Consider the following 14340-nt stretch of genomic DNA (forward strand, 5'->3'; position numbering starts at 1 on the left):
ACATCATTTCACCAGAGGACTGAGATGCCTACAGAATTACAAAAACACCCTCCCCCCCAACTCCTCAATAACTCATCACTGTGCACTCCGTGGATTTTTGAGAATGAATCCTTTCACCTGCTATGTTTCTTAAAAAATACACAGCATTTTTTGTCATCTTTTTCAAAGGATTATGACGTTTTCAAAGGCACACGAGGCTGGACCAAATTTCTATTTTCATTCCATGCACACAGTTTGCTTTGTTTTACAGTTCCTGTGTATCTTGACATTGACAAAGTATGGACTTTGCTGAAGAATCCCTTTATGTGGGCCCTGTTCTAGCTCCACTGAGCACTGCTATCCTGCCCCAGTGCCTTACCCAGATAGATCTGCATGCTCACAATAACTTCTTTTAACTTATAGGCATATTCCTGTTGCCCCCATAGTTGTTATCCAGTTTTCCATATATTGATTGATTTCCACAGCAGACCTATGACAGATTTTTTTTTACAACTTCAGGTTGGTTGTTTCATACCAATACCCCAATTTGCTCTCTTGTATCTTTGAACTTCCTTTCCGGCTAACCATTCCATGAGGAGATTTTAGGCTGCGAGTCATCCCTTAGCACAAGGATAACCAGGTGATTTGGATCTGAAAGCTTCTCAGCCACCATCCTGTGGGTCTGCACGAAGGCCCTTGTGCCCCATTGAAGTAGCCAGCCCCACACTCCAATCTGAGAGCCACCCGGTGTGAAGACAGACATGGTACTGGCAGATGTCTGGTGCCCAGCCCAGCTTTTCTGTCCTGCACTTAGCATGACAAGACTGACTGTTCCTAACTGGGGTACAGTGACAACCTGTTTGTGCTAATCCCAGAACGTGCTACCAGGAGCTGTCATTTCAGAGTCATCACACTCTCTACTGATATCAGTGAAGTTAATCATGCAGAATGAAGAAGCTTGTATAAAAGCAGATAATTATTCCCCTGTTCTGTAATAATACATACAAGGGAAAGTGATTCTCATTGTCTTGGCAAACTATGACATTTTGGCACATTTTCTGCTTAGTATTGATGTTCAGGCATCCTTTTTCCTTTATGATTCCTAGGTCAGAGTTGGTGCACTGAGAACTGCATACTGAGAGATAAGTTTCTTGTTGACTGCTGTCTTTCAGATATAAAGCCCTTACTTATTTTATAACATAAAAAAATGACACAGTGGGAACATACTTATAGGAAGTAATCCGATAGCCTGCATTCCTTTGGGAAGTCCTAACTAAAAAGATAGCTGATGAGTAGTTGTCTTTACCTGATCAACAGCTGTTCTCAGGTTGGAACAATGTCTCAGAAAGAGCGATGATGCATTGGCACAGGCTGCCCAGGGAGGTGGTAGAGTCACTGTCCCTGAAGGAATTCAAGAACCGTGGGGATGTGGCACTGAGAGATGTGGTCTGGAGCAGTCACAGTCATGGGCTGATGGTTGGACTAGATGATCTTATTGTTCTTCCCAGCTTTAATGCCTGTGGTTCTATGATTCCTGTAAGAGAAGTCCAGATCTCTGTAACAGAGCATAGAGTAGGGATCTGCCAGCTCAAGCCTTCCCAATACAAGTACCAGATGGACTTGCAATAAAAGAAATTCCCCAATAAAAGAAATATTCATGCAACATATGGAAATATATTAACTAGAAGAAAAACACTCAAAGAAATATTGATGCACTTACTTTCTCAGTGGGACTTATTTGGTAGGGCAAAGCCGGCTTCAGTGTCTCTGAACCACATTTCTCAGCCCTTTTGGCTCTGGGATTAGGTTGTGCAAAGCCAGGCAGATATTTCTGTGCATGCAACAAGATCCAGATGTTACAGATGCTCCTGGTCCTCTGTCCTGCCCAACCCTCCTGTGGCCAAACCTAGCCCAGTTTATAAGTAACTGTCTCCTCAACTTAAGTTTGCTCAGAAATTTAAGCCTTTGTTTTAATAAAATTCTCCAAACATTTGATCCTTGAAGGAGAGGCAGAGGGGAGAAAATGGAGGAAAAGGGCTCACGGTTCACCTTCGAGGTTATTACATCTGCACTTTGGGAACTAGCAAACGTCAGGGCTGGAGTTCCACGCTTGGACTAGACATAGAGAAAAACCTTGCAATTTGTTCTGAAACCGGAGAGATTTCATCCTATTTTGGAATCCTTCCAGGTGAAAGCCATGCCTGGGACCCTATCCAGATTTTCTGCAAAGCAATGGCTGTTTCATTTCCAGATCATTTCAATCCTCAAGATCAAAGGGAGCCTGATTTTAAAAGCAGGAATTAAGCACTGGCGAAGAAGAAGGCAGTTTTAACAGTGCTGTAATCATGCACACCATTCGCAGAGAAGTTTAGTCAAAAAGTTTAAGGGGAGGGGGGGGGGAGAGCTGTGGTGGTGGTGGTTTTGTTTTGTTGTTTGCCTCTTGCTTCATTCCTTTCCTTGTTCTCTCTTATCTTTGATCCGAGCATTTCCTCAAGACACTGCGAGAACAAGGGTGTGAGACGAATACGAAACAGATTGCGGGGAAAAGGTTGATAAGAGGCATTCAGTAGTTGCTGGTGTTTTTCTTTTTCGAGAACTCGTCTCAGAAGCAGTTCAGAGGAAATCTGGAGATATGAAGGCAGGGGATGAAATACATATCCCAGTGGGATCACAAACAGCCCTGGGTGTTGTTCTGCAGGCTCTTGCTTCACACAGTGGTTCTTTTTGAGCTGGGTTAGCTGCTTTTTAATAATGTCCTCTTCGGTCGTTGATGCACTTTCATGGCATGTTAACCTCAAAGGGTTTAGATCATTTCCCAGGTTTCCTGTTTGGATTCCCCTACACGCAAAAGAACACAACCCCAAACCCTCCAGTTCAATTATGCACATTTAAAAACCTCCACTAAAACAGTTCAGTAGATTTAGCAGATGCTGCCAGGGCTTCAGATATATCTGAAATAACATCAAATGGTCAAAGAAAAAAAAAATCAAAATATTTTTCTGTCACATGCTGTCATACATTGTCAGGGAACCTTGTGCTGTAGCTGCAGTGAAGTTGAATCTGATTAAAAGATCAGCAAACAAGGCAGGTTGAGGGGAATTTGATCTCATCATTGCTATGCCTGGAAATACCTGTCATCTTCTAGGTTGTCCTGCACTGTGACACTCTTTTCTTATCCAGTTTGCCAATGGACATTCATGGTGACATTCTGTGGAAGCAAAAAGGGGAAGAAACAACAATAAAAAGACCCGATCCATTCCAGTTATATTTTCAGGTCCTGTGTTCTTATTCCTCTGAGATCAAGCCTAAACATAAATACTAATTATCAGAGCTACAGACAAATGAATAATTTGATGTAAAACAATCCTGCTTTATTCAAATGAGAGTGGAGGTGAAATTAGAGCTATGCAGGATATTGTGTTAAAAAGCACACACACGTACACACAAAGAAAGCAAGCAAAATGTCTAATTTTAACGTAGTGTTGTTATCTGTGATTAATGATTTCCGTGGGTGTATAACTCTTATGCAAAAATGCCATGTAATCATGTACATATTTGATTAAATAGCTTAATTTGTGTTCATTTAAAAAAAAATAAAATAAAGCCAAATAAGCTAGATAATGAGTGGGCGTGTTGTAGGAAAAGCAGATGGGATTTGAGGCGCTCGCTGTGTTCAAAGGAAGCCACCAATTTCACTTCAAGAATATTTGCGTATGAAAGCTGATATTTTCTAGAAACATTCACGAGTAGAATACAGAGGGATTTTATTATTATTATTATTTGCCAAATTCTGCTGTTTTTAATGAAGGCACAGAGGAAAAAGAAGAAAAAGTTCAGCAGAGACGGTTCAAATCCCACTCCTTGGGAAGAGCATCTTTATTTATTTATATTTCTGTGTTTACTGGGAATATTTTCTTTCTCTGAGTCAATTATACCTAAAGAAACCTTTTGTTTACTTCTGAGCATCTGACAACAATCTCCTCTTTCTTTGCCATCATCTGTGGCATTAAATACATAGATTTCATCTCACAATGAAAACATATATATACATATACATATATATATACATATATATACACACATATATACATATATACATACACACACACACACACACACATATATATATATATATATATATACACACACATACATACATACATATATATATATATATAAAGACACCTCTCCGGACTGGAAATAATGAGATTTTATTTTATTTTATTTTATTTTATTTTATTTTATTTTATTTGGAGGGTAAATCTGTGTAAATCACAGTGTCAAATGAATGGACAAAGCTTCAATGTGGCTAATAAACACATCCCTCTGTTTTGTTCAAGGGGAATTTTTATGAAAATGATCAAATAAAGTAATAAAAGAGAAGGGGCTTCCCCTCTGGGTTTATGAGCTCTCTCGTTACACATCATGTATGACACACTGACTGGCAGAATATATGATGGACTGTCATACATTGCAGAATGACTTCAATTAGGATGATAAGATGACAAGTTCCCATGGTTCATATATGGGTTGGCTGTGTTGTATTTTTACAACAGGGTTCTTACTTTGACCTCTTTCTCTCCGATGTTTGATACAAAATTTAAGGGGCTGGTTGAGGTCAGAGAAGACAAAATGTGACTTATGTTGGGGGTGGGAGAGGAGGGCCGTTTGTTTGTTTGTTTGTTCTGCTATCCATGGAAAAGATCCTGTAATTCAGTGTCTGACTCACTATTAAAAATAATTAATGCCAACAGTTCAGCCCACACGCATAACTCCAGAGTAACAAACCAACAAGTGCAGCCTGCCGCTCACGACCAACCACTAAAATCACACAACCTACAAGCAAATAAGGAGGCACAACAGGCAACACAACACATAAGCCAACAACATCCAGAAATGTCACCATGAACTGCTTCGTAATCCTACCCATGGGATCAAAGAGCCAGAAATACCTTTGTCTCCACAAGCAAGAAGCTGACATCAGGTCTAGGAAGACACACTGGAGAAGCAGGAGCACAGCATTATTTGCAGGTAGTTCCATGACTGTCCAAAACCCCTGGCTTGAGACAGGTGGGAAGCTCTGCTTGAAGAAGAAGTGGCATCTGAGATGGATTTCCAGGTGATGTTGTTGGCATTCTGAAGCACAGGGGAGGAAGAAAAATCCCAAAGTTAGAGTTGGTTACAACTTTACCAATTGTTTTGAGATTCTGGGAAAACTCCCATATGAAAAATAATATATATTTATATCTATAAGGTCTTCCTTTGGGGCTATGTTACAGTTCTTTAAATGAGTACGTTCCAATGGTTATCGAGATCAAACATTGCTCTTGTAGGACATACATGTAACAGTAGTGGGTCAGGATCAATCTCAGACAGCTTCTTCTGCAGCAGCTATGAAAGAGATAGAATGAAGATGGAAACCTATTCATCGTTAGCAGGGCAAAGCAGGCTCCATGATAGCACTGATCCCTGAGACCATCATCTCCCTGACCCCAGGGATATTCTGGTCAGACAGCGCTGCCTCGTCAACTCAAAATCTGACCCAGACATTTTACATTGTGGCATTATTTGAGACAGTCCAACAACCTGCAAAAGCAAAATGTTTTCCAGCGGAAGATCAAATATTTTCCAGGTGGTCTATTCTGCAGATTCAGCGTTATTGCAACAGATTTGACTTCAAGTCAAAAAAATTGCTTGTGTACAAGTCTCAAAAGCAAATCAGTAAGTGGAAAGAGCAGGATAATGGAGGCACTTATCACTGAACAAAGGCAGAGGTTTGGTTTGCATACATTCAGGTGGGAATGACTCTGACTTTGAAGAATGACACGTGTCATGAAATCGCTGTGCAGAGGAATAAACCTCAAACATGACGAAAAAGCAAAGCCTCACTGGGTGGAAACTGAATAGCAAAACTCACTGCACTTCTATAAGCCAGAGATATTGGTAGTTACCAGGAAGAATTTCTTTGGCATCTACTTCTTGGGATAAATTGAGGTCTAAATCTAGACTAAATGTGCACAGAAGCTCCTTGTGGGGGAGAAACAGAAAAAGAGAAGAATAAGGGCGAAAAATTCAGTTGAGTTTAATCTGAAAAGTGTATCCATCACCAAAAATGATACAAATCAGCTATTACTGGATCATGCAAAAGCAACTCCACTACCTGTGATCCTTCCTTTGCTTTCTAAACCTCTTTTCAGCCCAGCCTAATGAATTGTCAGAACTGTCAGACAGCTCCAAGGAATGACAAATGTCTATGATTTGCTGCTGCTGCTGCTACTTTGCTGAAAACACCTGATGTATATAGTCTTGAAATCCTGTGTTTTGTGTTAGAGGCAAGGGTAAGCCGAAGGAATTGGTGTACGCGTGGAGTTATTTTCTTTCATTTTGTGTATATGTAGCCTAGTGAGAAGAATGTGATAAAAGAAAGTTCAGATTGAATATTAAAGCACTCCCAAACCAAGAATTGACCAAAAGGAGGCAGAAGATACAAAGCCAGCTGTGGTCCATTCTGAATGCTTTACAATTCCATATTTAGCTACATGATTTCATATTATGTATAATAACTGTCTGTGACCCAGCGTAAAACTTGCAATGATATATCCCCTTTCTTGTATGAGGTTTGCTTCATCAAAATTATAGATAGTAAAACACAAAGCATTCCAACTCCACAAAGAATTTTTTTGACAGACAATAAGATCAATCAAATAATTAATTTGACAAATATCAGAGTCTGAGTTATACAGGCTCCAAACATTTATTAACTTGCAGCCAGATTCTGTGAACATTTGTCATTGACTTAAATGGGTCTAAGATTTCACTTCTTGACGAGTGACAGGCCCTGATGGGTATTTAGTCATTTCTGCTATACCAGATTGGCACTGTACTTAATACATTTGCTAATTCTGTCATAGAACTTACTCTCTATAATGTTCCCCTGCACCTTGCCTGAAGAAACTCTTCTGAATTTGTCCTTTGAATAACACACAGAGAAAAAAAATAGAGTTTGGGGAAAGAGTGGGATTCTTTTGTATAATTACTCACTTGGTCAGAACACTTAGAAAAGGCTTCTACTGACTGGAGAAGATTTTTTGTTGCTTTGGAGCTAGTCAGAAGGTATTTTCAAAAACAGACCCCACATCATCAGATTGGTTGTATGAAGTCATGAGAAAACTCCTTTATGCCTATATAGATATACCTACCAGATGATAGCTGCACGCATGGTTGTATCCTTGAAGGAAAGGCACACTTGAACTTGATCCGAGTAAGATTTGGAGAGCTGCAAACTTTAAGACTGCAAGAGAAGAAACAGAGTCCTGGAAAGCTGAAACAAGTGCATCAACTAACAAGGAAATAAGTGGATCATTCCTCTTACTATCACAAAGTCAGGGGATAGTAAGATAGGGGAGTCATCTACTGTGCTGTATGTCTTGCAATAAAACACCACCAGAACACAGTAGCACAGCTGCTATATTGTTCTGGCATATCTGCAGATGGTTCCACAATGTCATCTCTCTCAGCATCACACCAACGAACGCTTTCCTCCACAAACTACTTGTTTGAGTCTCCTTGTTTTACAGACAAGGAACTGCCACATGGAGAAAATAGGTTAGGTCCTCTGGGATATCAGTTTCCTTGCATCTACTGAAATCAAGAAAAATCAAGGCTTTAAATAAAGGTTAAATACAAAATAACCTGAAGAATTTGATCTAAAAGGCTTCGCCCTCGGGGGTCAGGAGCAATAAACAAGGGAGTGGAAAAGAGTTCACCTATACAGTAAGTGATTGCCTAAGTACTGGGATAATGGACCCTCTCCGTCATGAAAAGACATATTCTCAGGCCAAAGGGCCTGCCTCGTTGAACATACTGGGTTATCTTCACCCTCATGTCATGGGAAAAGCACATTGATGGGACTAACTATGGATCTTACAGGACATCTCCTCTGGTGGATAGCAAAGGGAGTACGGTGCCCACTCAGAAATGAGAGCTGAGTTCCTGCAAACAGCTACAAGGGGCAGGAGGAAACTCTGAGAAACACTGCAGGGCTGGTGGATGCACTGCAAATGAAGATGTGTATATCCAGACAGGAGGAATAATGAGAAATAAATGCCAAAGAGATTACTGGGTCCCTCTATTAGATTAACTGTGGTCTGACAATGGTTGGGTTTTGGGAACTCCTCTGTGATTTAGGAATAAGCATTCTTCTCTAAGTGGCTTAAAACTCATTGCTATATCATCACTTGCTGTTGTCAAATAAATAATCATGCGAAATCAGCTGCAGAGAAAAGTCTCCTGTAGAACCGAGTTCATGCATGACATATGATGTATCTCTTCAAAGGGACAGATACATCTTTCTTACAGCCAGCAAGCAGCTTCCTTCACTGCACCTTCCCTTCCATCCAAATCACCTCAAATAAATGTGAGTTCTGCTGTGTTCACAGTAATTCCTTCATTTTTAAACACATAATGGAAATGTATAACTAGTCCTCATAAAAATTTATATCTCAATTCGTCCCTTTAATTTATAACAGGCCCTCCAGGCAGTTATTATTCAAACATTAATAAAATGCCTATGGATCACCAAAAGCATCAATTTTCACATTCACCTCCCCTTCTATTTGTACATATATAAAGCCAGATTAGACTTAATGCCACTTCTGCGTCTAACAACAATTATGCCTTTAATAAGATAGGAACAAATGATATATTATCTTAATCATGTTAGGAATTTGAGTTCTTTTTATGAAACAAAGTTGAATTTTTTATGCCCTTTGTGACAATTGTTACTTAACAGCCTATATGTTTGGATATTGCAGTTTATGCAAATGTTCATGTTCTATAAATTTTAGATTTATCTCCATTTATCATCCCACATGTTCTAATACGGAGACATTACGGTTTAGCATATGACTCTGCACACAGTCTAAAATATGATTAGGACACCTTTCATTTATTTATGCCACGGAGAAAAGGATAGATGGGGGATAACATGGCAAGGGCCAGATCCTCAGCCTCCACAAAGCGGAGCTTAGCAGAACTCTATCTATCTGCGCTGGCATAAATCCATCTGATAATTTAGTCTTTCATTTGCTAACAGTTAAATTTTAAAGGATTAAAGTTTATGAGAGAACCCAGGCTTCATTCTATGCTCCAAAAGCAGTTGCCAGCTCACTGTATATCACACTGTAGAAACTCTTAAGCGTGAGAGTAATTATTGCTAATATGAGCTCTCCCGCAGAGAGACAAGGAGATCCTCTGCACGTGCAATAGTTTTGGTCTGAAGCTCATTTAAGAAGAACAATGATCATTTATGGCCATAAAAAATACATAGGAAGGAATTCCCTGTGATTTCTCATTTTTTTTCTGTTGGGAAATTTAAAGCCTTTTGAATTTGGAGAGTGGGAAACACAGATCCTAGGTCACAGTTTTGAGTCCATGTAAATCACTACTGTTGTGCTGACATCCTAGAAAGGACATCAGTGTATGCCACCTGAGAAGCTGGCCCTTTGTATGGCCAACAAAAGAAAGCAGCAACTATAAAAATATGCACTTAGAGCATTTGAGATCTAAAGCAGGTTCAGTTTGGCTTTGGATCTCTCTAACACAGATTACCACTGGTGTTTCGGATGGGTGCTAAATTAAGGAGAAATACTGGGAATGGGAACATCCCCATGTTTTCTTTTACACGGATAAACCAGCATACGGGCAAGAATTCAGTTCCACTGCCTTCATTATGGAAACTGCATTTGTAGCAACTTTGCAACCAGGCATTATCTGCCCAGGAAAGCTGTCTCCTTCAAAGGGCTTGTGGCATTGATCTGGAAGATGATGTTATGGTGTCTCCCACCCATGCCCACGGGATGCTCCCACTCACTCAGGAAGGTGCTTTCTCTGTTTTCCATGCACTGTAGAAAATGCTGATGAAGATCCAGGGAGGGGCCAATATCAAAGTGAACCCCATTAAGAAGGGAGCTGCCTTCCTGTGTGTTTCATTATTAATATTGAGCTCAATTACTCTGATTTCTTCTGTTGATGAATTAGCAGCACCAGAACCAAGTCCCTGGCTGATATCCATTTGTCTTTGCTTATAAGTGCTAATGTGATCCTGTTCCTTTAAAATCAAACTCCTGCTTCAGTCACTTTACGTCTTTGCAACAATAACTGTCTTTTCACTAATTGGTTCTGTGTAAATGAAACAAGCTGAAAAACACTGTGGCACCAATAAATATTAATAAGTTATTGTTTGTTTTCTTTACCTTGCTTATGAATTCATACAAAGACAGTGCTAAGACATTAACTCCAGTCTATTAATTGCCACCTGATAATTGCCACCTGATACTTTTCTCCTGGATAATTAGGTACCCATTAGTTCTAATCAAGTAGTTACTTAATTATTGCAGTAATTAGTCTAATGGACTAGCAAATTGAAGCTTTATCACTTTTGGATACTTAATGTTCCTGACAGAGTACTTCACAAGTGTCAGGGTTCCTGATTCAGCAACCTGCCATCCACGAACCCCCTGTTGCCACCACCATCCCACCCACGCTGCTCCCCAGCCACTTGCTGAAACCACTCATGGTTGAAGCCAGAGGCAACATACATTGGAGTCCTTCTTCCTTCTCGTTTCCCTTCCCACTCTGTCTATGCCTCCCCTCGTGTGCTCTGACTGCTCATTCCATGCCAAAAGAACTTTGTTGGGAAATTAAATAGCATCTTGGCATGAAGATCACATGCATTAGACTGTACAGCAGCACGATTCAAGGGAAGGAGCTAATGTTGGCAGGTGTGGAAAGAAAAAAGCAACTGTGAGGGGAGAAATAATAAAGTGCATTTATGAATACTCAGATGCAGCCAGGCTTGGGGAGAAACAGGGAGAGGAGCAAAGCCGACTGGTGGTAAATGAAGGCATGGCTCCAAGGTCTGAGGCTGGTAATAGGTCTCTCTTTCATCTTTGATTCAGAGACAGAAATCTAACAGATTTTTACAGAAATAAAATGGAAACTATTTTCTGCCCATGGACTCTGTAGCACAGACTTGGTGGTAAAGTGATCACTAGCATTTCTCTGATCCATGTTTTTATGATTAATTTCATACTTAAACCTGAAGGGCTGTCAATCCTACATGTAATACTTCCACAATATTCATTTCAAAAAGGGCATGTGAAATGCCATTCTCACACCTCTGTCCATGTACCCATCCATATGTCGTCTCTGTGGATTGTGCTTGCTTTTGGATCTCAGTTTGAGACAGGCATAGACATTTAGGAGCAGCGCGGCATTAAATGTGGATTTCTGTCTTCCATTGATCATCTGATCCAGATTCTCTCAAGACTTTTCATGTCAGATTTGTATCAGAATTGATCATCAAGCCCCTTGGCAAGTGTCATCTGCCCCAGGCGCTGCAATGTGTATCGTATAAAAACTCACTGTACTGGGAAGGGGAGAAGGGGGGGGGGCGGGAGGAACAGAATTGATCCTGCACAGAAATAAAGAGTTTAACTCCATTCAATAACGCTTGACAACTTGCTAATGGTTAAACTACTTCACATATGTGGTAGGATTATGTATTCTGAAATAGATGTATTTATCTTTCTTGATCAGATATCTCATATTTCCAGTACTGCTAGGTCTGTAGTACAGTCTAGGGTTTTGTACAGAGAAGAGCTTCAGATCATGCCTTAATTGAGGTCTTGCTGGAGGGGCTGGGTTTCCAGCCAGCCTCAGTTGGGTTTTTATGGATAGGAGGGAACAGTGAGATGTAAAGGTTATTTACTCTTGTGAATTTTATAGAATCATAGAAGCATTTGAGTTGGAAGGGACCCTTAAAGGTCATCTAGTCAAACTTCCCTGTGGTGAACAGGGACACCTACAGCTCAGACAGGTTGCTTAGAGCCCAGCCCACCCTGACCTTGAATATCTGCAAGGATGGGACACTGAACAAGGCAAAGTTTTGCATTGGATCAGAGTTCTATCGTGCTTCAAAAGTGCTGTAATCTCATTTATCACAAAGAGTCCCCTAGTCAGCCATGTAAGGCATACCCATAAACCAAAATATACCCCATACCCCAGGATCCTCACAAACATCAGAATTTTATTTACCTAGAATTTTCCTCAGCACATTCACATTTTCAGAACTGAAAAGCCAACAGTTTTCAGGGGAAACATAAATAAATTCTCCCAATTCTTCTTACTGTATGAAAAATAGAGTCCTTTTCCAGTTACGTTATACCCTTACTCAAAACACAACAGACTGTGACAAAGAGGTCACCAGCTCATGAGTTTTCTGCCATCGCCCCACATGCATCCATCACAATTGGCTGCAAATGCTCATTTACTCTGAAGTTACTCTTTAGGTAACAGTCAATAAAACCTTATGCCACTATTGAAAAATCACACCACAGAACTGCTTAAACACCTGCGTGAGGCCACTGAGCAATAACAATCCCATGCACTCAAAGCAAAATTAGGTAAAGCATACTTGGCCCATTAAGAAAACATACTGCTTGAAATTACAGTGCCTCAGGATGCTTAGATTTTGCTCCATAGGATAGAACTACTGCCCTACCCAACACAGGACCTGTATTGACATGAGTTCAAGTGGCTCAAACTGCTGTCCCTGCTGAAGGCTCCTGGCAGCAGAAATTTACCACTGAGTGACTTATCTGACTTCCCAGCATTGCTCTGACTTCTCTGTCCTGCTAAGAGTAAATTTGGTCCAAACTTGGACCAAAAAAGGGTGTGATGGCAGAAGGGCAGCAGGCTGGGGGGTCTATCCAGGGGTCTCCCTCATGCTGTGCCCCTGCTGGGGTTGAACAGAGACCATCTGTCTCCAGTGCTATCGATCCAACACAAGCACTAAATTCATTTTAAGGATGCTGAGAGAGCGAGAAAACTATATGTGACAGATGTTAGTCACGTTGCTTAATGTACTACTCGAAGGTGTTCAGATGCTCTGGTGATGAGGGTGCTAATAAAACCAATGCAGAATAGAATGAAGCAGGCTAAGGGAGGATTTTTAGATTTATAAAGCTCAAAAGGGTTTTTAGCTTGAGGGGGGATTAAATGTCATACTGTCCACATCATCAATTTTCCCTCTGGATTTGACTTTGAATCACTTGTGCAGTTCTTCAGCAGTGACACGGCAACAGGCAAATTAGAAGACAAACTGAGAATACCTTTTATGTTGGAAATACCAGGAGAAACAGTCCAATGATTATTGAGAGAGGGAGATGCAGAACTCATTAAGGCAAGATGGCTTGGAAAGATAATGATGGTGTTGCATGCAAAGGAAAAGGAGGGGGGAAAAAAAGAAGCAAATTCCTTAGCACTCTTTCCCTGTTTCTCTCTATGCACTTTCTAGCACTTCATCTCACAAGCTCAGTAGGCAATCAATTTTAGCTTGTATCAATTTGGCAGTTTAAGATCTCCATAATAGTTTGGACCACCCCTGTTCAATGGGTTGCACCGCTTTTGGGAAAGCCTGAGTGCTGTTCTGGGGAGGGGTGTGAAGATAAAGGGAAGGAAGAATCGGGGAGGCAAGAGGCTTCCAATTTGTCCGTCCAAATCTAAGGTCATTTTATGGGGTGTGGCTCATTATTGGTCAGATCTCAGTCTTCATCTCTTTGAGGAGTTCCTTGAGCACTGCTTTCATGCTTCATTATTTTCTTGCTTTCGTGCACATTGCTACAGGGCAACATACAGAACACCCCATGAGCACTTCTGGTAAGCATTAAGTGCAAGATACCTTGTGCAGAAAGGCAATAGAAAACAGCATTAAGGGAGATGCCCAGAAGTCAGGGGTACTCATTCATGGGCAGCCTGATTCTTGCTTCCATTCCCTGACTGTCACAAGTGGCTGCAATGTGATGACAGTAAGAGTTTGGTGCCCAAGAAGTTCAGAAAAGCCCTAATGAAATCAGGGTTAAAACTGAGATGGAAGGAAGGAAGGAAGACCAATCATTCTGAAGTCTGGGCATGAGGATGGGTGAAAACCTGGACTGAGGGATCTTTGCTTTTTGGTGTAATTTGGGGTGGGGTTTTTGTGTGTGTGTGGGGGGGGTGGGGTGTTTTTTGCAGGTTCTTCTCAGCTGCCTGTCAGACTGGGCCATGATGAAACTCAACATCTTGCAGAGACATAAAATGGAAAATAGGCAACTCATCAGAAAAGTAGCAGCTGTTTTACACCATCACAAAACAAAATCATCATACACTAAAAACTAGATTTAGCAGTTTAAAAGAGCCGCTAACACAAAATTAGCTGGAGACAACAGCGTGATTTTGTAACTGACAGTGCTTCATTCAAACGCCCTAATTCATGTAAAAACAACTTAGCAAACATTAAACGCCTGATGCTTTTGGAAAGGG

At 40.7% G+C, this 14340-nt stretch overlaps 1 protein-coding gene across 1 annotated transcript in view; it reads right to left on the minus strand.

The window, feature by feature from the left end:
* The window catches only part of LOC107318851 (uncharacterized), a 92483-nt gene that overhangs the window by 54744 nt on the left and 23399 nt on the right, over positions 1–14340 (minus strand). The window contains exons 11-14 of the mRNA XM_085514927.1: positions 7179–7270; positions 4932–5115; positions 1700–3187; positions 1286–1513 (exon numbers count right to left, since the gene is read on the minus strand). Of these exons, the coding sequence (XP_085371053.1) occupies positions 3175–3187; positions 4932–5115; positions 7179–7270 (289 nt within the window). The 3' untranslated portion in view covers positions 1286–1513; positions 1700–3174. The remainder of the gene's footprint in view (positions 1–1285; positions 1514–1699; positions 3188–4931; positions 5116–7178; positions 7271–14340) is intronic.

The sequence above is a fragment of the Coturnix japonica genome, chromosome 14 (assembly GCF_054131305.1).
Source record: "Coturnix japonica strain WE chromosome 14, WE-NBRP24, whole genome shotgun sequence".
Taxonomy (NCBI): domain Eukaryota; kingdom Metazoa; phylum Chordata; class Aves; order Galliformes; family Phasianidae; genus Coturnix; species Coturnix japonica.